At 42.9% G+C, this 23,876-nt stretch overlaps 2 protein-coding genes across 20 annotated transcripts in view; one reads left to right on the forward strand and one right to left on the reverse strand.

Annotated features, from left to right (window-relative positions):
* DYDC1 (DPY30 domain containing 1) overlaps positions 1–12,577 on the reverse strand; it is a 36,770-nt gene extending 24,193 nt beyond the window's left edge. For 3 of the 13 annotated variants that reach the window (XM_063781938.1, XM_063781934.1, XM_016918760.3), the window contains exons 1-4: positions 11,729–12,094; positions 9,729–9,826; positions 7,825–7,980; positions 7,271–7,372 (exon numbers count right to left, since the gene is read on the reverse strand). In XM_063781938.1, the coding sequence (XP_063638008.1) occupies positions 7,271–7,372; positions 7,825–7,971 (249 nt within the window). In that variant the 5' untranslated portion in view covers positions 7,972–7,980; positions 9,729–9,826; positions 11,729–12,094. Of the gene's footprint in view, positions 1–7,270; positions 7,373–7,824; positions 7,981–9,728; positions 9,852–11,728 lie in introns of all 13 variants that reach the window. The other 10 variants (XM_063781933.1, XM_054659749.1, XM_054659744.2 and 7 more) reach the window with 7 other exon arrangements.
* DYDC2 (DPY30 domain containing 2) lies at positions 94–22,499 on the forward strand. 7 transcript variants are annotated; one of them, XM_054659743.2, is made up of 5 exons: positions 12,902–13,387; positions 14,065–14,165; positions 17,779–17,934; positions 18,295–18,417; positions 22,030–22,499. In XM_054659743.2, exons 2-5 carry the CDS (start codon positions 14,145–14,147, stop codon positions 22,291–22,293), a joined length of 564 nt encoding a protein of 187 aa, XP_054515718.2. In that variant the 5' UTR covers positions 12,902–13,387; positions 14,065–14,144; the 3' UTR covers positions 22,294–22,499. The 7 variants fall into 7 exon arrangements, with proteins under 7 accessions (XP_024202239.2, XP_003951746.3, XP_016774245.3 ...); XM_003951697.5 differs by lacking the exons at positions 12,902–13,387; positions 14,065–14,165 and adding an exon at positions 96–189; XM_016918756.4 differs by lacking the exons at positions 12,902–13,387; positions 14,065–14,165 and adding an exon at positions 11,895–11,975.
* The last annotated feature ends 1,377 nt before the right edge of the window (positions 22,500–23,876 follow it).

Below are 23,876 nucleotides of genomic sequence, written 5' to 3' on the forward strand. Positions count from 1 at the left end.
GTTAACTGAATCATGGGAGCTGGTCTTCCCTGTGCTATTCTCGAGATAGTGAATAAGTCTCACGAGATCTGATGGGTTTATCAGGGGTTTCCACTTTTGCTTCTTCCTCATTTTCTCTTGCTGCCACCATGTAAGAAGTGCCGTTCGCCTCCCACCATGATTCTGAGACCTCCCCAGCAATGTGGAACTGTAAGTCCAATTAAACCTCTTTTTCTTCCCAGTGTTGGGTATGTCTTTATCAGCTGCTTGAAAATGGACTAATACAGTCTTCATGGAACAATTACAGACAAGAGCATTTTCAAAGTCATGTAGAAACACTGATTCAATACAACCTGCAGTGAAATCTGCTAAGATGTGTCATAGCTGACAGTGATAAAAATACATGTGGAATAGAAAAAGGCTGAGCTGAACAAATTTACAAAGCTCATGAGAAAATAGAGTGTTTAAAGCCGGGAAGTGTTCATCATATTACTCAACAGCAGCTACTCTGTGAAAGTATTTGAATCTATGATGTGTTATTGATCCAGCAGTGTCAACAGTGACCTTCATTCACTCTTGTAAACTGGACCATCAATTCTGTGAATTTTTGTCAGAAACAGAAGCTGAATATATCCTGATGTCCTACCACACAGCAGTTCCATGGCTTAACAGTTATATTATGAATTTTTGAGCTCAGGGTCAAGATTTAACTTTTTATTGTGTAAATTGAAGATGCATATAATGTTTTGATATATATAGTGAATGCTTACCACAGGTAAGCAATTACAATATCCATCATCTTAGACAGTTACTTTTGTATGGTAAGAGCACCTAAAATCTACTCTCTTAAAAATTTTCCAGTACACAATACAATCTTATTGGCTATCATCCTCATGCTGTACTTTAGATCTCTACATTTATTCATACTACACAATTGCAATTTTGTACATTTTGACCTACATCTGCTCATTCTTCTTCCAGGCCTACCCCCACTCCACCTCTTGGTAACTACTGTTCTATTCTCTCTTTTTATGTATTCAACATTTTTTTTTTTAAGATTTCTACATAGACAGCATGTGCTATTTTTCTTTTGATGTCTGGTTTATTTCACTTAACATCATGTCCTTCAGTTTCATCCATGTCATCACAAATGGCAGGACCTACTTCTTTCTTAAAGCTGAATAATATTCTTTTATATATACATATATGTGATACATATATGTGAGATATATATATACAAGACATACATGAGAAATACATCTTACGTTTTTTCAAGACAGGGTCTTGCTCTGTCACCCAGGTGGGAGTGCAGTGGCACGGCCTCAACCTCCAGGGCTCAATCAATCCTCCCACCTCAGCTTCCTGAGTAGCTGGGACCACAGGTGCATGCCATCATCATCATGCCTGGATAATTTATACATTTTTTCTAGAGATGAGGTCTCCCTATGTTGCCCAAGCTGGTCTCGAACTCTGGACCTCAAGTGATCCTCAGGCCTCGGCCTCCCAAATTACTGGGATTACAGGTGTGAGCCACTGTGATCAGCTCACAATTTCTTTATCCAGTCATCCACTGACAGACATTTATGTTGTTTCCAAATCTTGGCTATTGTAAATAATGCTGCAATGGACATGGGAGTGCAAGTAGTCTCTATGAGGTGCTGGTTTCATTTCCTTTGAATATATACTGAGAAGAGGAATTACTGGGTCATATGGTAGCTTTTAATTTTTTGAAATACACCCATACCATTTTGCATAATGGCTGCGCCAATTTGTATTCCCATCAACAGTGTAGAAGAGTTCACTTTTCTCCACACCCTCACCAATGTGTGTCTCTTCCCTTTCTTTTTTTTTTTTTTTTTTTTTTCTTTTTTGAGACGGAGTCTCACTCTCTCACCCAGGCTGGAGTGCAGTGGCGCGATCTCAGCTCACTGCAAGCTCTACCTCCTGGGTTCACACCATTCTCCTGTCTCAGCCTTCTGAGTAGCTGGGACTACAGGCGCCCGCCACCACGCCCGGCTAATTTTTTGTATTTTTAGTAGAGACGGGGTTTCACCATGTTAGCTAGGATGGTCTCAATCTCCTGACTTTGTGATCTGCCCGCCTCAGCCTCCCGAAGTGCTGGGATTACAGGTGTGAGCCACTGCGCCCGGCCATGTCTCTTCCCTTTCTGATAACAGCCATCTTAGGCTGGTCACGGTGGCTCATGCCTGTAATCCTAACACTTTGGGAGGCCGAGGTGGGTGGATCACCTGAGGTCAGGAGTTCAAGACCAGCCTGGCCAACATGGCGAAATCCCGTCTCTACTAAAAATACAAAAAAAAAATTAGCCAGGCATGGTGGCGGGTGCCTGTAATCCCAGCTACTCAGGAGGCTGAGGCAGGAGAATCGCTTGAACCCAGGGAGCAGAGGTTGGAGTGAGCTAAGATCACGCCACTTCACTCCAGCCTGGGTGAAAGAGCGAAACTCTGTGTCCGAAAAAGAAAAAAAAAAAAAGCAGCCATCCTAATAGGGGCGAGGTGGTATCTCATAGTGGTTTTGATTTGCACTTCCCTGATGACTAGCGGTGTTGAACATTACTTGTCACTTTTGATAATATACCTGTTGGCCACTTTTGTATCTTCCTTGGAGAAATGTCTATTTAGGTCCTTTGCCCATTTTTTAATTGGGTTCCTTTTTTTTTTTTTTTTTTTTTTTTTTGCTATTGAGTTTGCATTCCTTATATATTTTGGAGATTAACTCCTTATCAGACCTTATCAGATATATGGTTCACAAATATCTTCTCCCAATCCATAGGCTGCCTTTTTGTTTTGCTGATTGTTTGCTGTGCAAGAGCATTTTAGTTTGACCTAGTCCCATTTGTTTAGGTTTGCTTTTATTGCCTGTGCTTTTGGTGTCATACCCAAAAAATCATTGCCAAGACCAATGTCAAGGAGCTTTTTCTACATTATGTTTTCTTCCGGGAGTTTTACAGTTTCAGGTCTTCCATTTAGGTCTTTAATCTATTTTGAACTGATTTTTGTGTATGGTGGAAGACAAGGATCCAGTTTCATTCTTTTGCATGTGGATATCCAGTTGTCCCAACACAGTTCATTGAAGACTATCCTTTTCCCTTTGTGTTTTCTTGCAGGGCTTGTCAAAAATTAGTTGACCGTATATACTTGGGCTTATTCCTGGGTTCTCTATTCTGTTCCACTGGTCTATGTGTCTGTTTTTATGCCAATACCATACTGTTGTAATTACTATGGCTTTGTAATGTAATTCTGGATCAAGTAATTTGATAGTTCCAACTTCGTTTTTCTTTCTTACGATTGCTTTGGCTATTCAGGGTCTTTTGTACTTCCATACAAATTTTAGAATTGGGTTTTTCTGTTTCTGTGAAGAATGCCATTGGAATTTTGATAGGGATTGAGATGAATCTGCAGATTACTTTAGGTAGTATAGACATTTTAACAATACTAACTCTTCTGATATATGAACACAAGATATCTTTCCATTTATTTGTGTCTTCCTCAATTTTTTGCATTAGTGTTTTACAGTTTTCAAGGTATAGATGTTTCACCTCCTTGGTTACATTTATTCCTACGTATATTATTCTTTTTGAAGCTATTATAAATAAGATTGTTTTCTTGGTTTCTTTTTCGAGTAAGTTATTGGTAAACAGGATTTAAATTTTTCTTAATGAGAAGAAATACTCCCAACCACTATTATCAAACATTAAATGGCTTTGGAAATTAGCTTTGGCTGCAGACTTGATAATGTTTCTTAATTCATTTTAAAATTACATGGCAAAACATCACTCATATGTAAAACTTACACTGCAGTAAACTCACTTCAACAACAACTCATGTTGTTTGAATCACAAGTAACGTAAAGCTGCTTTATACACTTCCAGTGCTGTCAAAACTAGAACAGGATATTAGATCTCCGTTCCCAAACAAATTGTCAGTGGATGTATTTTCCAACCTCGAACTACAATTCCAGAGTGTTTGTAAGGCCTCAACGTAAGTGCAAAGGAAATTTTCATATTCTGAAATCCATTTAACTATGCAATTAAGAAGCTTCCATCAACCTTCAGTTGGAAGTGGCTATTCTACAAAGTAATGCATGCTAAAAGGCAAACAGCAAGAGAAAAACAAAATTCTAGAAATACCTTCTAAGGAATGAATATGCTTAATTTAAATTATACACACATAGACTGATAGCAACTTTTGACAGTAACTATGTAAAAAGACATTTTCAAGGATGAAATACATAAAACCTCATTACAGATCAGCATTAGCAGATAAACTTTTTTTTTTGAGGCGGAGTCTCCCTCTGTCGCCCAGGCTGGACTGCAGTGGCGCGATCTCAGCTCACTGCAAGCTCCGCCTCCTGGGTTCGCGCCATTCTTCCGCCTCAGTCTCCTGAGTAGCTGGGACTACAGGAGCCCACCACCACACCCGGCTAATTTTTTGTATTTTTAGTAGAGACGGGGTTTCACCGCGTTCGCCAGGATGGTCTCGATCTCCTGACCCTGTGATCCGCCCGCCTCGGCCTCCCAAAGTGCTGGGATTACAGGCGTGAGCCACCGCGCCCTGCCTGTAGATAAATATTTTAAAATAGATTTTGATGATAGACCACACTAACGCTGAACTTCAACCAAGTGAAATGTTATCTTTTAAAAACTTTTTTAAATTCTCAATAGTAAACCTGTCTAATAAAAAATTTATATTCAGTGATTATTATTTGAATTTCATCAATAAAACATTTGCAAAAATTCATTTTCTCTCCTGTTATTCCTACATAATATGCCATAATGCCTTCATAATATCATCAAATTTGCCTCTTGGCCTGTAAAGCATAAAATGTCTACTATCTGACAATGCATTCTAAAATAATAAATTTTTACAAGTAAAGATATAATAAAGTGCTTGATATTTTATTTGCAAAAGCTTTTAAAGGTAATTTCTTGGTATTACTATATTATCACTACTAAGATAAAAGTGATGGGGTAGGTAGCTGAAACGCAGAAACAGTTTCAATCAACTTTCAGACATTGGTAGAGGAAGTTAAATAACTCCAATCTCTCAACAATAATGCAAAGTGTATTTGTTAAATAACAATCAGATTGATCAAAACAACCAGCTTCTTGACATTTTCAAGAAACTTCCAAAACCTAATCCCCTTCCTCACACATGAGCAAAACCACTGAAAGCCATTCAAAACAAATAAAAAACAAAAAAGCTCTTACTTCAAAACTAAGCTCTTACATAGAAAATGGCAATAAAAATACTACCCTGTTCACAAAAAACTAGGCTTGCGGAGAGTGCCTAAAATGTCAAGGAATTTCAAGTCAGTGGTACTGACTATGAGGACAACTGCTTTTGCAACCAGCAAGGAAATAACCAGAGTTCCCAACCTCCAGCTTACATGACTCAGAAGGCACCCAGAGGCCTCTCTGTTTTTCTTCATCTCAGCCACACTCTCTCAAGCCTTTCTCTGTTGATCGATCTCTCCTATCTATTTCTGCACACCAATCCACTCCGCTAACTGGCCATAACATCTCCTGTATAATATTATTTTCTCTTCCGCCCTACTACAATACTTAGGATTCAATGCACAGTGGATTAGTTCATACCGGTCAACATAATATGGCTAGAGAAACTTGTTATTGCTAGTATTGCCAAATTATGCATAAGTAGGATAAAGTAGTCGAGCCGAAGAGAGTTATGTATCTCCCACTTACGATGTAATTGCCTAGGGGAAGGAGAACCGCTGGGAATTCTCTTATTTTTGATAGACAGGAACAGATACCAGCTATAGGAGCTGTAAGAGGAAGGATGGCTCCTCATCCACAGTTGTGGCTGCTGCAGGAAGCACCTGGCCTGTTTGGATGACAGTTGACACCCAACTCAACACTTTTTAACCTCCCCTCAAGAATAAGCCAATGACTGAAAATGAAGACTCAGAAGCAGTAGAGTTTTCAACAGCCCTATCCTTCTAAGGGGCCTGCAGTTTTCTACCTCAATATCAGGGATAGGAGGTTAGTCAGAGAAGCTATTTGCCAGGTCTATATTTTTCTTTCTATCCACATACTCAAATAATAGGCTTCTTTCCCCTTTTTAAATATGTAAATTTGAGTCAAGACTCTGGGGTTAAGTATTATCTGGTAGAACTATAGAAGTGGCTTAAATTTAGCTTAGAAGCTCTCTATAAATTAAATCAGTCCAGAAGCCATTCTGGAACTTTCCTCTCTCCAGCTTGTACTCCATGACCATCCCTTCAACAATTCCCTTACCCATATCTTCAGCTCCCTAATCATGCTACCCCAATCCTGCTTCAATTAAAAGGTCTGCCTGCTCCACTTCTTCACTCAGACATCTGGGCCCAAGTGAAGAGAATCACATCATCACATAACCAAACCAAATGGCACGATTATCAGTACTTGATCTTCAACTGCTACCAAGTAATGCTAAATTATATCCCTCAACTCTCTCTTCCATTCTCCAAAGCTGCCATTTCTAACTTCACCGCTCTGCCCACACCTCCTACCTTACAACCTTGTTCTCAGCAAGTGAACATGGTGCCTACTTCATAAAGAAGACAGAAACAGTTGTACGCAGAAGGTGCTTCCACCAACACCATTCTCTCCTCTTTCCCTTGATTATAATCAAAGAAGTGCCTTCTCCCTGCCCAACCTATGATCCAGGCCCATTTCCTCTCATCTCCATGGTGAGCTGACCCTACGAATCATCCACTCTATTTCCTAATGTCACCCACTCACTCCTCCACTACTGTGCTCTTAAATCAAAACAAACACAAAAACATCTCTCCTTGCTCTCAAAATCTCCTTGAAAGCATTGCCTACATTTTCCACCTCCCCTGCCTAAGTCCACCCACCCCCACCACTCCATCCACACTGTTCCCGCCAAATTACGGTGGCCTCTGATGAACACTTTTCCATTAAGCAATAGATATGGTTGACCACTCAGATCTCACCAAAACAGTCTTTCCCTTTGCCTTCTGTGACAGCACACTCTGTATTTTCCTCTTACCTGGAGGTATGGCATCTTTTGTATCAGCAACAACAGTGTGGAAAGGAATGTGTATATGTGTATACAAGAATGTACTCAGGAAAACTCATGGCTGCTGCTTCTCCAGCAAAGAAGACACACACATCCATAAAGATGAAGATATTAGGAAGCCATATCTAAATAACTGGAGCTGGGAAGTTTATCAACATTTAGGCTGTGCCATGCTGAGGTTGGCATCGTTAATTCCAGTCCCCTCTGAACTCTCCTACTTGCCTCACCTGCTGAAGTAAGAGCTCCTCTGCTTTGAGCCTCTCCATCATTTCCTGCTCCATCAGAGCTAATTCTCTTTCACGCTCCAGCTTGGCCATTTCCTTTTGTCTCTAGCATTGTTTAAAAACAACAGCACACGACTTCTTAGTGAGAAAGCAATTTGTAAAAGCAATCTTGAAAGCACTTAATAGGGACAATTAGGGAAAGTGTTAAGCAAATTATAGCCCATCCCTTTGGAAATGATATAATAATTTGGGAAGATATTTTATCTGAATAAGGAGCACAATATTAAAGTTATACATTGTGTATGATCACAAGTACATAAACGTAAATCTATAAATCTATAGAAAAAAGACTTCCCATGAAAGGAATTACCTAAAAATCTAAATAGAAGTCTTCTTTGGGTAATGTTTTCTCCTTCCTGCTTTTCATGTTGTTCAAGTTTTTGTATAATAAACATTATTTTTATAACAGAAAAATAATAATGTTAAACTTTTTTAAAAGCAGACAAGTTGGACCAGTTTTTTTTCTTCTAATTTCCTAGAAGGAGATTCCTACTTACCAGTTGTTCCATGGTCACATTTTCCTTATACTTGTAAATCCACAATGCTAAATATTCTATCGGATCCACTGGGCGAACTCTTGCCACTTCTGCAAGACCTTGAGTTAAACAGGCCCCAAGGTGCTTTTGAAGATATATTGACTCCATTTCTAACTTCTAAAAAGTAAGTGTTTTTGCATTACTGCAGGATATTTTCAATAAAGTCACTATAAAACTAAAGTCCAGTGAGGTGAACAAAGCCTTACATACACCCTGCCCTCAGTCATGGACACCTCCCGTTGGGGGTGTCACAAGCAAGCTGGCCCCAGGAAACTTCTAATAGTTTCCAAAAGGGCTCCAAGGAAGTCACTACAACTAACATGGTTTCAAAATCCTGAAGGACTCTCAAGTCCAAGAGTCAGAAAAGAGATATTATCATTATTGATTTCAAGTTTACTTGATGCCAAGTAATGTGGGTCTCATGTAATCCTCACAACATACCTGAAAAATGGGTATCATCATCCCAGTGGGAAGATGAGCAAGCCCAGGCACAGACAGCGTAAGTGCACAGTTCAGGATCACACAGCTGGCAGATGAAGGAGACAGGGTTTGTACGCACCTCTTGATTCCAAAACCCTAACCCTAAAGACTACACTAAAATGTTCCTCCTAAGCCATGAGAGCCGTTTTTACAAAGCATCACAATAGTCCACCTTTTGAAAAAAAAAAAAATCCATAAATTTCCAAGGCCAAAGAATAAAAACTCAGCCTCCAAATAATAACGTATGAAGCTCCTCACAATCTGGCCCCAATTTTCTTTTCAAGTTCACCTCCAGACATCATCTCTCCTGGCCCCAGCACACCCTGGGCTCTAATTCCATGGACATGTCTGGCTAATTTTTTTTGTATTTTTAGTAGAGACGGGGTTTCACTGTGTTAGCTAGGATGGTCTCGATCTCCTGACCTCGTGATCCGCCCACCTCGGCCTCCCAAAGTGCTGGGATTACAGGCGTGAGCCACCGCGCCTGGCCGACCAGATTGTTTTTAAAACAGAAAAGGAAAAATGGAGCAACCAATCTCTTTCAGATGCTTTGGAAAAATTGATCACCCTCAGATTACCCTTAATATTTTAAGAAATCGGCTGGACACAGTGGCTCACGCCTGTAATCACAGCACTTTGGGAGGCCGAGGCGGGCGGATCACAAGGTCAGGAGATCGAGACCATCCTGGCTAACGGATCTCCTTCATCTGCCAGCTGTGTGATCCTGAACTGTGCACTTAGCTGTCTGTGCCTGGGCTTGCTCATCTTCCCACTGGGATGATGATACCCATTTTTCAGGTATGTTGTGAGGATTACATGAGACCCACATTACTTGGCATCAAGTAAACTTGAAATCAATAATGATAATATCTCTTTTCTGACTCTTGGACTTGAGAGTCCTTCAGGATTTTGAAACCATGTTAGTTGTAGTGACTTCCTTGGAGCCCTTTTGGAAACTATGTGAAACCCAGTCTCTACTGAAAATACAAACAAATTAGCTGGGCGTGGTGGCAGGTGCCTGTAGTCCCAGCTACTTGGGAGGCTGAGGCAGGAGAATGGGGTGAACCTGGGAGGCGGAGCTTGCAGTGAGCCAAGATCGTGCCACTGCACTCCAGCCTGGGCGACAGAGTGAGACTCTGTCTCATATATAAAATATATATATATATTTTTTTTTTCCTGAGAATCTGATGAAATGTAATCAATTGTTAAACAAATGTATAATGAATATTTGCCGGGCACAGTGGCTCACACCTGTAATCCTAGCACTTTGGGAGGCTGAGGTGGGTGGACCACCTGAGGTCAGGAGTTCGAGACCAGCCTGGCCATAATGGTGAAATGCTGTCTCTACTAAAAATACAAAATTATCTGGGCGTGGTGGCACATACCTGTAATCCCAGCTACTTGGAAGGCTGAGGCAGGAGAATCACTTGAACCCGGGAGGCAGAGGTTGCAGTGAGCTGAGATTGTGCCATTGCACTCCAGCCTGGGCAACAAGAGTGAAACTTCGTCTCAAAAAAAAAAAAAAAAAGAATACCTATTATAGGTCAGGCACCATGATAGGTACTGGGAATACAAAACTATTGTGAATTGAATATCCATGTCCCCCAAAAATCCATATGTTGAAATCCTAACTCCCAATGTGATGGTATTAGGAGCCTTTGGGAAGTGATTAGATCATTAGTGTGGAGCCGTCATGCATGGGATTAATGCCCTTATAAAAAGAGACGGGAGAGCGTGCTCTCACTCTCTGCCATCTGAGAATAAAACTAGAAGACAGCCACCTGCACACCAGCCAGAGGGTCCTCACCAGACACCAGAAATGCCAATGCCTTGATTTTAGACTTCTCAGCCTCCAGAATGGTGAGAAATAAATGTGTATTGTTTTTAAGCCACCCAGTGTTGGTAATTTGCTACAGCAGCGCAAACTAAAACAAAAACAGTCTCTGCCTTCATGGAGCTTATAGATGAGAAAGGAAGATAAATATTTAAATCAATAAATATGAAATTGCAGTTAAAATAAGTACTATGAGACCAGACAAGAGGAGTAGCTGATCAAGTCAGGAAAGTAAAAAAAAAAAAAGCTTCTCTGGGGGTGACATTTGAGCTAAGCTTACATTTACTGAAAAAAAAAACAGTAAAATTAACACGACAAAGAAGAGAAGAGTCTTCTAGGTATGAGGAAAGGCCCTGATATAGGAATGAGCATGGCAATTACAGGGGATAGAATGCCACTGTGTCTAAACTTGTCCCTGGACAAATGCATCTAGCATTTTGCATAAAATTTCAGAGACAGTGACATCCTGGGGTCCGTCCATAACCCCCAATTTTTATTCTATGGATGAACCCCAGGATGTCAGTGTCTCTGAAATTTTATGCCATAACCATGTGCATATGCCATATGACAGTGGTGGGAGGGCAAAATGGTATAACTCCTATGGAGGAGAATTTGACAACATCTAGAAAATCACATATGCATTCACCCTTTGACTCATCAATCTTGCTTCTTGGATCCTATCTCAAAGATATAGTTGCAAAAATATGAAATGGCATATGCACACAGTTATTTGCAGCATTATTTACAATAGTCACACTGAAGCACCATCTAAATGTTCATCAAATTGGGGATTAATAAGAGCAACACAATGGATTATTATGCAGATGTACAAGAGAATGAAGAAACTAGAGAGTGATCTCTAAGACACAGAATAAAGAAAACGAGGTGCTGAAATTGTATATGGTCTGTCATCTTTTGTATTAGCAACAGCAGTGGGGAAAGGAATGTGTATGTGTGTATATGTAAACATAGTCATAAAAACTCTAAAAACGGAAAACAAACTGGCACAAATGAACCTAATTCCAAATGAGGTTGATATTGGTGTCTCAACCACACAGAGAAAAGAATTATTACAACTGACTTTGGAACACAGTATCTTCACTGTATTTCTTCAGTAGGATATACCTGAAAGACCAAAACGCTACACAGACATCTCAAAGTCATTTGAAGTGAAGTTAAAAAAAAAAAAAAAAAAAAAAAAAAAGGTGCACAGACTCCTGTTGCTGCTCCAGAAAGATAAAATGTGGGAAGGGAGGAAGGGGACCATTATCCCTAAAGAGAAAACTTCTGGCCTACCAGCGGGGCCAGGTCAGGGGAGGCTCTGTCTCGGATTTCTGGGCATATCAGTGGGACCCAGGCAAGGCCTGCCAACTCCCTTAGCATGTTCCTGTCTGTGAAACGAGGATAATACCCATCTCTCCTGTGGTAAGCAATGTTATTTTTCACATACACCAATAGGCATCTTGGCTCAACATAAGAAAGCCCTTTCCCACAGAAACAGCTGCCTCCAGCCTGAAGAAGGTGCCACAGAGATGGAAGGAGATTCCTTACCCACACCTGGGAGACAGCTAGCCAGCCAGCCAGCCAACTGGGCGGGGGCACCCGGGCAGGGGTGCCAGATACAGTATTGTCTCTGGCAACCTCCCGGGGCGCTCAGTGTGGTTTTCCCACCCGGGAGTCTGGAAGGGTCTCCCGCAAACCGCAGGAGAGCCAGCGCTCCCCGCTCAGGGGGAGCAGGAGGAGGACAGCTGGCCGCTTTCGGGAGCCCCAGGCGCGAAGCGGCCTCTCTCCGCCTCAGGTGAGTCCTGCTCGACGCCCAAGGCCCAACGGTCAGAACCGCCTCTGCCCGCCGGACCCAACGAAGCTAGGGGAACAAATCCCAAAAACAGTTCGGGCCTTTCCGTTGCGCTCACCCCTACACACGCGCCTGCTCGCCACCCGGAAGCCGCGTCCCGTTGCCAGGCAACGAGAGCTCGCGCCTCAGGAGCCAGTGTAGGCGCCGCAAAGCGGAAGGGGCGCGCGGATAGGTGAGCAGAGGGCACGCGGTGGGCAGCGAAGGGGGAACGCGCAGCAGAGAGGAGAGGGCGTGCAGGAGTAGGAGCAGGCGGCAGAGTAGAGGGGGCGCGGCAGAGTAGAGGGGGCGCGGCAGAGTAGAGGGGGCGCGGCAGAGAGGAGGGGGCGTGCAGGAGCGGGGCGCCCGGCAGAGAGAAGGGGTCGTGCAGAAGGGGGCGCGCGCCAGGGGAGGGGGCCAGAGAGGAGGGGGCGTTCAGGAGTCGGGCCTGCGGCAGAGATGAGGCGGTGTGCAGGAGGGAGAGCGCGCACTAGGGGGCAACGGACAGAGAGGAGAGGGAATGAAAGAAGGGGAGCGCGGCAGAGAGAAGCGGGCGCGCTCCAGGGGGCGGGGTCCAGGGAGGAGGGGGCGCGTAGGAGCGGGGCGGGAGGCAGAGAGGAGCGGGCACGCGGGACGGGGGTGTGCGCGTGAGAGGTCGAGGAAAGGCGTATGTGGAGGCGCGCGGGGTGGGTGAGCCGAGGAGACTTGCTACACAGAAACCTGGAGGAGTAGGGGCACACAAAAGAGCAAGGGACCCTGACTGGCAGCCCTGCATGCTCCGGGAGAGACAAAGAGGTGGCGGGCTTTGAGGAGGAACCAGGAAGGGCAGCCAATCGGAAAAGGGTGGAAGACCTTCCAGAGTCCCTGGAAGACCGTCACTGCAAGCTGCTAATAGCTTGGCAGTTTCACAACTCTGCACCTTTGCTCTTGCTGGTGACCTCTGCTTGGTTCCTTTCAGAACCAATTCGGGTGCCCCACCACTGGGAAGCCGTCCAGTCTCCACCAGGCCCAAGCCCTTGCAGTCTTCCCTGGCCTAGTCGTCTGTGCATGTGCTAGCCTTTCCTGTGCTCTCTTTCAGCTTATGGGCGGGGCAGTGCCAGGCAAGAGAGGCCTTAATAGATGTTAGTTGAGATAGTAAATGCCAGATTGGGCGCGGAAAAATCAAAGGGAAGCATGAGCGCAGGTGGCAGAACTCTCTCAATGAATAAGTCAAGAAATATTTACTGAGCTCCCAGTGTGCCAGGCGTGGACGGTATAGAGTAAACAAAGACAACCCCTATTCTTATTACCTTGCCTACTGAGTGCAAGGCCAGGAACTGTGTAAGCAGACCCTCAGAGGAGCTCTGGGAAACACTGAAAAATAGCCTCTCCCCCCATTGGTGAGTGTACCCTAAGTTGGTCTGAGTGGGCTTTAAAAGGCATCCCCTTGGCCAGGCGCGGTGGCTCACCGCCTGTAATCCTAGCACTTTGGGAGGCGGAGGTGGGCGGATCACCTGAGGTGAGGAATTCAAGACCAGCCTGGCCAACATGGAGAAACCCCATCTCTACTAAAAATACAAAAATTAGCCAGGTGTGGTGGCGCACACCTGTAATCCCAGCTCCTCAGGAGGCTGAGACAGCGGAATTGCTTGAACCAAGGAGGCATAGATTGCAGTAAGACGAGATTGCGCCACTGCACTCCAGCCTGGGTGACAGAGCAAGGCTCTCTCTTAAAAATAAAAAATAAAAGGCATCCCCTTGACTCCTTCCCCTCCAGCCCTCAGATTATGGCTCTATGCTGGCTCTACTGTCTTTGTACCATATTTTAGTGACTGTTGGGCAAACACATTTCCTTCAGATCATTGTTGAAAATGGGCAATTTAGAGTAGGTGGAGGTATGCCAATACGGCTTGCCACATGTAACCAGTGTGGCAGCCACCCACTGACCAGAGAATGCAGAGTTGGTGATTCTGCCTTCGGGGAAGGACAGTTCTACAGTGATCCAGGCAAAGTAGATTGGTAACTACAGGTCTCTTGGAGATTTTATTAACATGCAAGTTCTGAATCTGTGGGATAGGGTGGGACCTGAGATTCTGCATCTCAACAAGTCCCAATGTGTCCAGAATTGGTGGGTTCTTGGTCTCACTGAGTTCAAGAATGAAGCCGTGGACCCTCACGGTGAGTATTACAGTTCTTAAAGGCGGCGTGTCCAGAGTTCGTTCCTTTTGATGTTCGGATGGGTTCAGAGTTTCTTCCTTCTGGTGGGTTGCTGGTCTCGCCTCAGAAGTGAAGCTGCAGACCTTTGCGGTGAGTGTTAACAGCTCATAAAAGCAGTGCAGACCCAAAGAATGAGCAGCAGCAAGATTTACTACAAAGAGCAAAAGAACAAAGCTTCCAGTGTGGAAGGGAACCCAGAGCAGGTTGCAGCTGCTGGCTCAGGCAGCCTGCTTTTATTCCCTTATCTGGCCCTACCCACATCCTGCTGATTGGTTCATTTTACAGAGAGCTGATTGCTCTGTTTTACAGAGAGCTGATTGGTCCATTTTGACAGGGTGATGATTGGTGTGTTTACAATCCTTGAGCTAGACACAAAAGTTCTCCAAGTCCCCACTAGATTAGCTAGACACAGAGCACTGATTGGTGTATTTACAAACCTTGAGCTAGACACAGGGTGCTGATTGGTACATTTACAAACCTTGAGCTAGACACAGAATGCTGATTGGTGTATTTACAATCCCTTAGCTAGACATAAAGCTTCTCCAAGTCTCCACTAGACTCAGGAGCCCAAATGGCTTCACCTAGTGGATCCCGCATCGGGGCTGCAGGCGGAGCTGCCTGCCAGTCCCACCTAGTGTGCCCGCACTCCTCAGCCCTTGGGTGGTCGATGGGACCGGGCACCACGGAGCAGTGGGTGGTGCTCATCAGGGAGGCTCCGACAGCACAGGAGCCCACGGTGCGGGGGAGGCTCGGGCATGGCCGGCTGCATGTCCCGAGCCCTGCCCCATGGGGAGGCAGTTGAGGCCCGGCAAGAATTCGAGCAAAGTGCTGGCAGGCCGGCACTGCTGGGGGACCCAGCGCACCCTCTGCAGCTGCTGGCCCGGGTGCTAAGCTCCTCACTGCCTGGGGCCTGCAGTGCTGGCCGGCTGATCCGAGTGCGGGGCCCACCAAGCCCGCGCCCACCCGAAATTTGCACTGGCCTGCGAGTGCCACACGTGGCCCCATTTCCCGCCCGCGCCTCTCCCTCCACACCTCCCTGCAAGCAGAGGGAGCCGGCTCCAGCCTTGGCCAGCCCAGAGGGGCTCCCACAGTGCAGCGGCGGGCTGAAGGGCTCCTCAAGCGTGGCCAGAGTGGGCACCAAGGCCGAGGAGGTGCCAAGAGCAAGTGAGGGCTGAGAGGGAGGTGATGGAATGCTGCTGGTCATCTGTCATCAGACCAGCTTTGAGTAAGAGGGGTGTAGAAGTTTGTTTATCCAAATGCATTGGTTCAAGTGGGCCACACAGATTGGCAGGAGACACCACCCACGTCTGTCCCCACCCTCCATCACTACCCCACTCAATTTTTTTTAATTCCCTTACAGGTCTTGGGGTCAGAAGTCCAAAATGAATCTTATAGAGCTAAAACCAAAGTGTCAGCAGGGCAGGTTCCTCAGGAGGCTCTGGGGAGAATCCATTTTCTTGTCTTTTCCAGCTTCTAGAGGATACCCTTGGCTCAAGGCCCTGAATCACATCGCTTTTTCTCCCCTGGCTCTGTCATCACCTTCCCTGTCTGACCGTACTGTGTCCCTCTTATAGTGACACCTGTGATTACATTGTTCCTACTCAGATAATCCAGGATAATCCCCCTATCTCAAGATCCTTAATTTAATCACAGTTACAAAGTCTCTTTTGCCATTTAAGGTGACATATTCATAGGTTCCAGGTATTCAGACATAGACACATTTGGGAGCCATTATTCAGCCCTAGAACAAGGACATTCTCTTACTCATATTTCCATTATTCAAAATTAAGAAATTTAACTTGGATAAATTATGTCACATAATCTACATTTCACATTCAGTTCAACCAATTTTCCCAACAATGCCCTTTATAGAATTCTTTCTTCTTCTTTTCTTTCTTTCTTTCTTTTTTTTTTTTAGACAGGGTCTCGCTCTGTCACCCAGGTTGGAGTGCAGTGGTGAGATCTCAACGCATTGCAGCCACAACCTCCTGGGCTCAAGTGATCCTCCCACCTCAGCCCCGCCCCCAACCCCTCCAAGTAGCTGGGACTGCAGGTGTGTGCCATCACACCTGGCTAATTTTTGTATTTTTTGTGGAGACAGGGTTTTGCCTTGTTGCCCAGGCTGGTATCAAACCCCTGAGCTCAAGTGATCCTCCTGCCTCAGCCTCCCAAAGTGCTGGGTTTATAGGCGTGCACCACCATGCCCAGCTGAATTATTTTTTCTTGTCCAGGCCCAATCTAGGATCATGTGTTACATGTAGTTATTATAGCTGTTCAATCTCCTTTGATCTATAACAGTTACTCTTTTTTTTTTTTCATAACCTCAACATTTTTAAGAGTACAAGGTAGTTGCTTTGGATTTATTTGATGTTTCTTCAATTACATTCAAATATTGCATTTTAGGCAGGAATCCATGGAAATGTTTTATGTACCATAAGAAGTGCATCATATCAGGAGGCAGTTGATGTCACTTTGTTCCTTTGTTGGTGATGTTTACTTTGATTACTTGGTTAAGGTTTTGTTGGCCAGGTTTTGCCACTGTAAAATTTCTGTATTTCCTTTGGAATTAATACTTAATTTGTGAGAAGAAACTTTGAGACTATGCATATATCTTATTCCTTGTCAAATGATCACCCAGGTTTAGCACTCATTGACTCATTGATGATCCTGCTTTGATTCAGTTATACTATGGTGGTGAGGAAATGGCAGTTTTTTAAAACTCCATTATTTTCCCCACATTTATTAGTTGGCATTCTACTTTAACAAAGAACTTTGCCTTCTCCCTTCTTAATCTACTTATATATTCTCATATGGACTCATGGATTCTTATTTTATTCTGTAAGTTATAATCCATTACAGTCACTATTTTAATGGTCAAACTGCCCCAGATTTGACTAGTAGGAGCCCCTTCAAGCTGGCTTCTCTGTCCCCAACGATTGTATTTTTTAGAATTTTCTTACTTTCTGGCACAACAAAATGTTCCAGGCTCGTTAGGCTTGTCCTGCCCCAGCCTTGGAATCAGCCATTTCTCCAAGGAGCCCTGATTCCTCTTAAGTGACGAAGGCTATTTACAAGCAAGGTTTATATGCTTAGCGTGCTCATTGCTACTGAAGTGTTTTGGTTTCAAGGCCCTTGCAGTGGAGAGAGCTAGGAAATATTTTTTCCTATGTCCATAAGATAGATATGTATAAGATAGATATGGATATCTGTCTACTTGTTTTTCCTTCCTTAAGCTAAAATATGAGAAGTAGGGGGACAAATTGAAAAATGCCTCCAGAAAATGTTAAGACTAGATCTGAGCTTTTATTATTTGCTGGGCTCTTTTGGAATTAAAATGTGTCAACTTCAGGAATATGGACTCTGTCAGGAGGAGGCCAGGTCCTAGGTCGTTTCATGGCACAATCCTCCACTGAATATAACAGCAAGTAAGTGTTTGTTGGTTCTTTTGGGAAGGGTGTGATCCAGAAGCATCTCATATTTATCCTGAAATAAATCTGAATTGGTTAGAATGTGTCTATTTTTAATATCAGATTAAGTTTGTAAAATAGTGTGACTTTGTTTTGATGTTTTCCAGGCTGCCAGGATGGAAACTAACTACCTGAAGAGGTGCTTTGGAAATTGCCTGGCCCAGGCACTGGCAGAGGTGGTGAAGGTTCGGCCCAGTGACCCAATAGAATACCTGGCTCACTGGCTTTATCATTACGGGAAAACAGCAAAAGCAAAAGAAGAGGTGTGTATGTGCACTGGGACTTAGGGAGAGCCCAGCTTTCCCAGAGTAATTTGAAAGCCAAGACACAAGGCAGGATTCTGGAGCTGGCCTGGGGAATTTCTTGGTTTATTTGACTTGCTCTTAGAGCCAGATATCCCTGAAGCATGGGGATCCTGGGGGCTAACTCAGAGGAGTGGGGCTTCAACTCAGACGAGCTGTGGAGTTGAAGGGTTTGTAACTACTAGCAGGCTAAAGCTAGTTACAAGAGGAAACTCAACAGGCCCAAAGAGCCCACAGCCCATATCAGTCCCCAGTGAGGGGGCCCCGTTTATAAGGCTTCCCTGGTTGCTGACCTGATTTGACTCTGTCACCTCACCCCAGAATAGGGAAAAGAAGATCCAGCTGCAGGAGGAATATGACAGTAGCCTCAAGGAAATGGAAATGACAGAAATGCTGAAACAGGAAGAGTATCAGATTCAACAGAACTGTGAAAAGTGTCACAAGGTAGGGAGAAGGACTCAGCTTTGGGTTGCCACACACATCCCAGTGATGGACTCCAGGAAAGCCACAAGTCAGCCCAGTCCCAATCCAAGGCACATTAAGGGTCCCTTTAGCTTGATTTTCAATATATATGCAAGTATTCCCATATTTGCATATAAACCAATGTTATTGACAATCTTTGTTAATGAAAAAAGGAGATGTTAAAAGACAAATTTGTCTTAGATTTTAGGAAATACTCTGGTGTTACTGGTTTTAAAAAAATCTGTTTTTTTTTTTTTTTTTTTTTTTTTGAGATGGAGTCTCGCTCTGTTGCCCAGGCTGGAGCACAGTGGAGCGATCTCGTCTCACTACAGCCTCTGCCTCCTGGGTTCAAGTGATTCTCCTGTCTCAGCCTCCCGAGTATCTGGGACTACAGGCACATGCCACCACGCCCGGCTAATTTTTTTTTTTTTTTTTTAGTAGAGACAGGGTTTTACCATGTTAATCAGGATGGTCTTGATCTCCTGACCTCGTGATCCGCCCACCTTGGCCTCCCAAAGTGCTGGGATTACAGGCGTGAGCCACCACGCCCAGCCAAAAAATCTGATTTTTAAAAAATCTATTCACTTGGAACAAATATTTTTTCATATAAGATCCTTTGAGCCCTTTTCAAGTAGTATTCAATATTTTTCAGAAACCAAATATGGTTGTTATCAGTGCATACTTCAGATATTTAACTTAGTATTTAGTATTTGGTTTATTATATTCTATTTACTTTTCTGTGAAACTTCAGATGCCTCCTCTGTGATGTTATAATATTAGATGTAAGTTATTAAGCTGGAATAGCCGAAGACAACTCTGCATTCGTCAGTCTGACAAGCCTATCTTTTACCTCCCACAGTTTTTTTCACAATCTCCTGAAAAACGCCTTATGCTATTCTATGCTTTCTACAAAGTGGTAGATACCTGGATAGAGAGTCGTCTCAATTGCAATGTTGGGTTTGATATATGACATCTTTTTAGCTATGACTATACTCTGTGCATTAAAGTCTTTAATGCAGTCCATTACAATTCACCAGCATTTGTTAGCTTCCAAGCCAATTTGAAGACATGAAAATATTAAGCTTATTTACATTTATACTAATATACTCAATGTCCTCATAAAGAATAGATTTGCTTTTTTAAGCCTGGATGTCTTGTAAACAAATTAAATCAAAAGATAGTTTCATTCTATTGTTTGACAATAGTCTAAAGGAACTCTCCCTCAGGAAGAATTCCTTCTTTAAGCAATTGTTCGGAGATGGGAGAGGTGAGGATCATTCAGCAAAATTTGTCATCACCTTGCTGCGCACCTCTAATCCATTTCTAACACCATGCTTTACTGTTAATAGAAATAGAAATATATAAGGCAATAAGAAATATATAAAGAAGACTCCCAAAACTCCACCCTAGTTTTATGGTAGCTTTATTAAGGAAAATTTCTTGGTTCACATCAATATTTTGAATTGTCTTTTTGTGTTTCACTGAGGTTTTGCATCCTGCAGCAATATTTTTTAACAAGATTTAGATAAGTAAATGGTATGTCATTCTTTTGCCAAGTGTGTGATGTAGGCAGTTGTAAGGGAAGATGGGAAATGACAACAAGCACAATGTCTAGACTATGTGCAAGTTCTCAGTTTTAGAAAAGAGTTCATGTGTAGGTTATGATTATGGAAATTGATTCCCTATGTTAGAAGGAAATAAAGAGAACCCAAGAGTGATCTAAAGTGAAGCAAATTTATAGTTTACCTGGCAAGAGAGAGCCACAACATTAAGATGTGAGTTACTCTCCAAGCAAACTTTGACAAGGCTAAATAAAGGACAAAGAGGCACAGATGTATCAAAAAGACAAGATTCCAAGTTCTGGTTTCTGATTGATTCAAGGTGGATTACAAACTGCTCCTTGCTATTGGTCACCTTCACCTTTTGTGTGACTAATGCTGGGAAAACCAATTTCAAACTGGCCCAGGATGGGTTGCATGAAATTTCAGCAGGGCTGCTAGTTTACCTGATGAACTGATATGCATATACTCAAAGCTTTGCAGTTTTTTCCTTGATCGCTTTAAAAAAAAACAAAAAAACATCATGACTTGGATACAGGTTAGCAAGTCTTTAAGTACCCCAGATTGAATACTGCTTATCTAGTGGATGTATCAAAAGAGGAACAGAAACAGAATGCTATGTATGGTAGGGATCATACCCAATTATCTGAACCAAAAAGTATCCATAGAGGAGGTAGAATTTGAGTCAGGCAGAGGTTATCCTTGGTATTGATGTCTCTTCATTAAGCAGATGCAGCTTTAAGTAAACCATAATTTTGTTTCTGAGTCAGAAGAAACCTATTGTTTATAAAGATCTAAACTATACAAATGTTTTAGAAATGCATTTTTATAGAATGAATAGATATTTGCTGCATAGACTCAATAGTTTGAAGTGTAGAAGGGTCTCAGAGACCATGTGGACAAGGATGAGCTCCACAGGGCTCATTGTAGAATGGACCTGTACAACTTCCAGGCAAAGATTGAAGTGGAGGGGATCAGTAGAGCCTAAGCTCCAAGGATTCCTACCTCAGCCAGGGACATGGATGTTAGACTGCTCAATATTGTCTCATAGGTCACTGAAGCTTGTTTGTTTTTTTCCTGTGTGGTTCAGTTTGGATAATTTCTACTGATAAACCTTCATGTTTACTGACCATTTCTTCTGCAATGCCCTATATCCTATCTGGGGATTCTGTGGATTTTTTCACTTCAGATATTGTACTTTTAATTTCTAGAATTTCTATTTAGTTTTTTAAATATAATTTCCATTTTCTCTGCTGATACATCTTAACTCTTACATTATGTCCATTTTCTACCTTGGATTTTTGAAAATATTTATAATAGCTGTCCTTGTCTGTTAATTCCACCATCTTTGTCATTTTGGGACCTTTTTCTTTCTTTCTTTTTTTTTTTTTTTTTTTTGAGACGGAGTCTCACTTTGTCACCCAAGCTGGAGTGCAGTGGCAAGATCTTGGCTCACTGCAACCTCTGCCTCCCCGGTTCAAGTGATTCTCCTGCCTCAGCCTCCCAAGTAGCTGGGATTACAGGCGCCCGCCACCACACCCAGCTAAATTTTTTATTTTTAGTAGAGACGGGGTTTCAGCATGTTGGCCAGGCTGGTCTCAAACTCCTGACCTCATGATCCACCCACCTCAGCCTCCCAAAGTGCTGGGATTACAGGCATAAGCCACCACGCCCAGCCTATTCTGGGGCCTTTTTCTGTTGAATACTTTTCCTCTAGATTATGGTTCACATTTTCCTACTTTTTTACTTCTGGTAATTATTACTTGTGTTCTGGACATTGTAGAGGACGTTTTATAGGGAGTCTAGATTGTGTTGTTTTCCATGAAAAGATGATGGGTTTTGTTCTGGCAGGCAGTTAAATTATTGGTGAATCAACTTGATCCTATAGGTTTGGTTTTATGCTTTGTTAAAGCAGGGCTATTTCAGTTTGGTTCTTAGTCTCTGGCATGAAAATAGCAATACTGTGTTTTTGCCATACATCTTGTGTGCTTTAGTCTCTAATAATAAGTTTTCGGCTTTTTTGTTTTCTATTTAGGAACTGACTTCTGAAACTGTTTCCACGAAGAAGACCATATTCATGCAGGAGGACACAAACCCCCTTGAGAAGGAGGCCTTGAAGCAGGAATTCCTGCCAGGTACTTCCGGTCTGATTCCAGGAATGCCTCAACAGGTTCCTCCTTCAGAGTCTGCTGGCCAGATTGACCAGAACTTCACAATGCCACAAGAAATAAATTACAAGGAGGCTTTTCAGCATGAAGTTGCTCATGAAATGCCTCCTGGCTCCAAATCTCCTTTTTAGGTTACAGAAGGTAGATGCTTCTGATTTACTTCTCTCAAAGCTAGAAGCCAAGAAAATGGCCAGCTAGAACCAAGATTTAAGGGGCTGTAAAAGGCAAGTTCAGGGACTCTCCAGCCTACTTCTTTTCTGAAAAACCCTTAATCATGTGAACATTTGAACTAGTTATAGGATAAAATAAACTCAGAATAAGGATTTAAAATAAGTAACCAAGTGGCTGTGACTTTTTCCTCTTGTTTTATCAACGTTTTGGAGACTACACAATGAAAACACATCTGTTGGGGTGATCAGACCCAACACCCGGCCATGGGGGCTACAAAGTCCAGCCGAGTCAAAGGAAAGAGAAAAGACAAGTCAAGAGAGAAAGTGGGACCAGGGGGCCAATACTAGTATGGAGGCTGTGAAGGCCCCAAGCTCTGGAAGCCCACACTATTTGTTGGTGATCAAACAAAGAAACAGGTGGTGAGGATGTGGGGGTTGAAAGAAAGTGGTGTATCAAGCGAATGAACTACAGCTGTGAGGGTTTAGCATTTTCTTTGAAACATATGGCTACTTGAGATAATGGGAGTGCTAGAAGCAAGGAGCCAGCAAGTCTGGACACATTACAAAGGCCACAAGGGGTTTTATCCTGGACCCCAGACATGTTCCAAGCCCTGCCTCAACTTTTCTCCCAACACTAAGCTTTCCTCCCAACACACATCCATCTCATGTGTTCATGTCTTAACTTTTGCTTCACTTCACAGTCAGGCCTCTCCGAGTATTTTTTACACATATCCTGGAGTCTACCTATGTTACTGATAGCAGATATTTTTCTTCAACATATATTATCAATGTTTTAATACTTTTTTTCAATTTTAGTAACTGGTAAAATACATGTAAGATGTACCATCTTAACCATTTTTAAGTGTACATATCAGTTGTATTAAGTAGATTCATATTCTTGTGCAACCATCATCACTATCCAGCTGCAAAACTCTTTCATCTTGCAAAACTGAAACTCTACACCCATTAAAAAATAACTCGCCATTTCTCTCTCTCCCCAGCCCCTGGCAACCACCATTCTTTCTGTCTCTGTGATTTAGATTACTCTGTAAGTATGTTGTATAAATAGACTCATACAATGTTTGTCTTTTTTGTGACTGGCTTATTTCATTTAGCATAATGTCCTCCAGGTTCATTCATGTTGTAGCATGTATCAGAATTTCCTTCCTTTTTAAGGTGGAATAATATTCTGTTGTATGTTTATACCACGTTTTGCATATCCATTTATTTCATTGTCCATCAGTGGGCATTCATCCATCAAAGGATATGTTCACATTATAGCGACTGTGAATAATGCTGCTGTGAACATGACTCTACAAATATCTCTTCAAGATCCTGCTTTCAGGTCTTTTGAGTATATGCCCCGAAGTAGAATTGCTGGATCATATGGTAATTCTGTTTTTAATTTTTTGGGAAGCCACCATTCTTTTTCCAGCAGCTGTACCATTTTACATTCCCACCAACAGTGCACAGGGTTCCAATTTCTCCACATCCTCACCAACACTCGTTATTTTGTCATTGTTGTTGTTGTTGTTTTGATAGTA

The sequence above is a fragment of the Pan troglodytes genome, chromosome 8 (assembly GCF_028858775.2).
Source record: "Pan troglodytes isolate AG18354 chromosome 8, NHGRI_mPanTro3-v2.0_pri, whole genome shotgun sequence".
NCBI classification, from domain to species: Eukaryota; Metazoa; Chordata; class Mammalia; order Primates; family Hominidae; genus Pan; species Pan troglodytes.

Excerpts from the sequence above, each read along its gene's own strand:
- DYDC2 (XM_003951697.5), top strand. The coding sequence starts at position 157 with ATGATTCTGAGACCTCCCCAGCAATGTGGAACT. Across the intron at positions 17,935-18,294 it reads CAGCAAAAGCAAAAGAAGAG|AATAGGGAAAAGAAGATCCA; the intron begins GTGTGTATGTGC and ends ACCTCACCCCAG. Across the intron at positions 18,418-22,029 it reads ACTGTGAAAAGTGTCACAAG|GAACTGACTTCTGAAACTGT; the intron begins GTAGGGAGAAGG and ends TTTTCTATTTAG.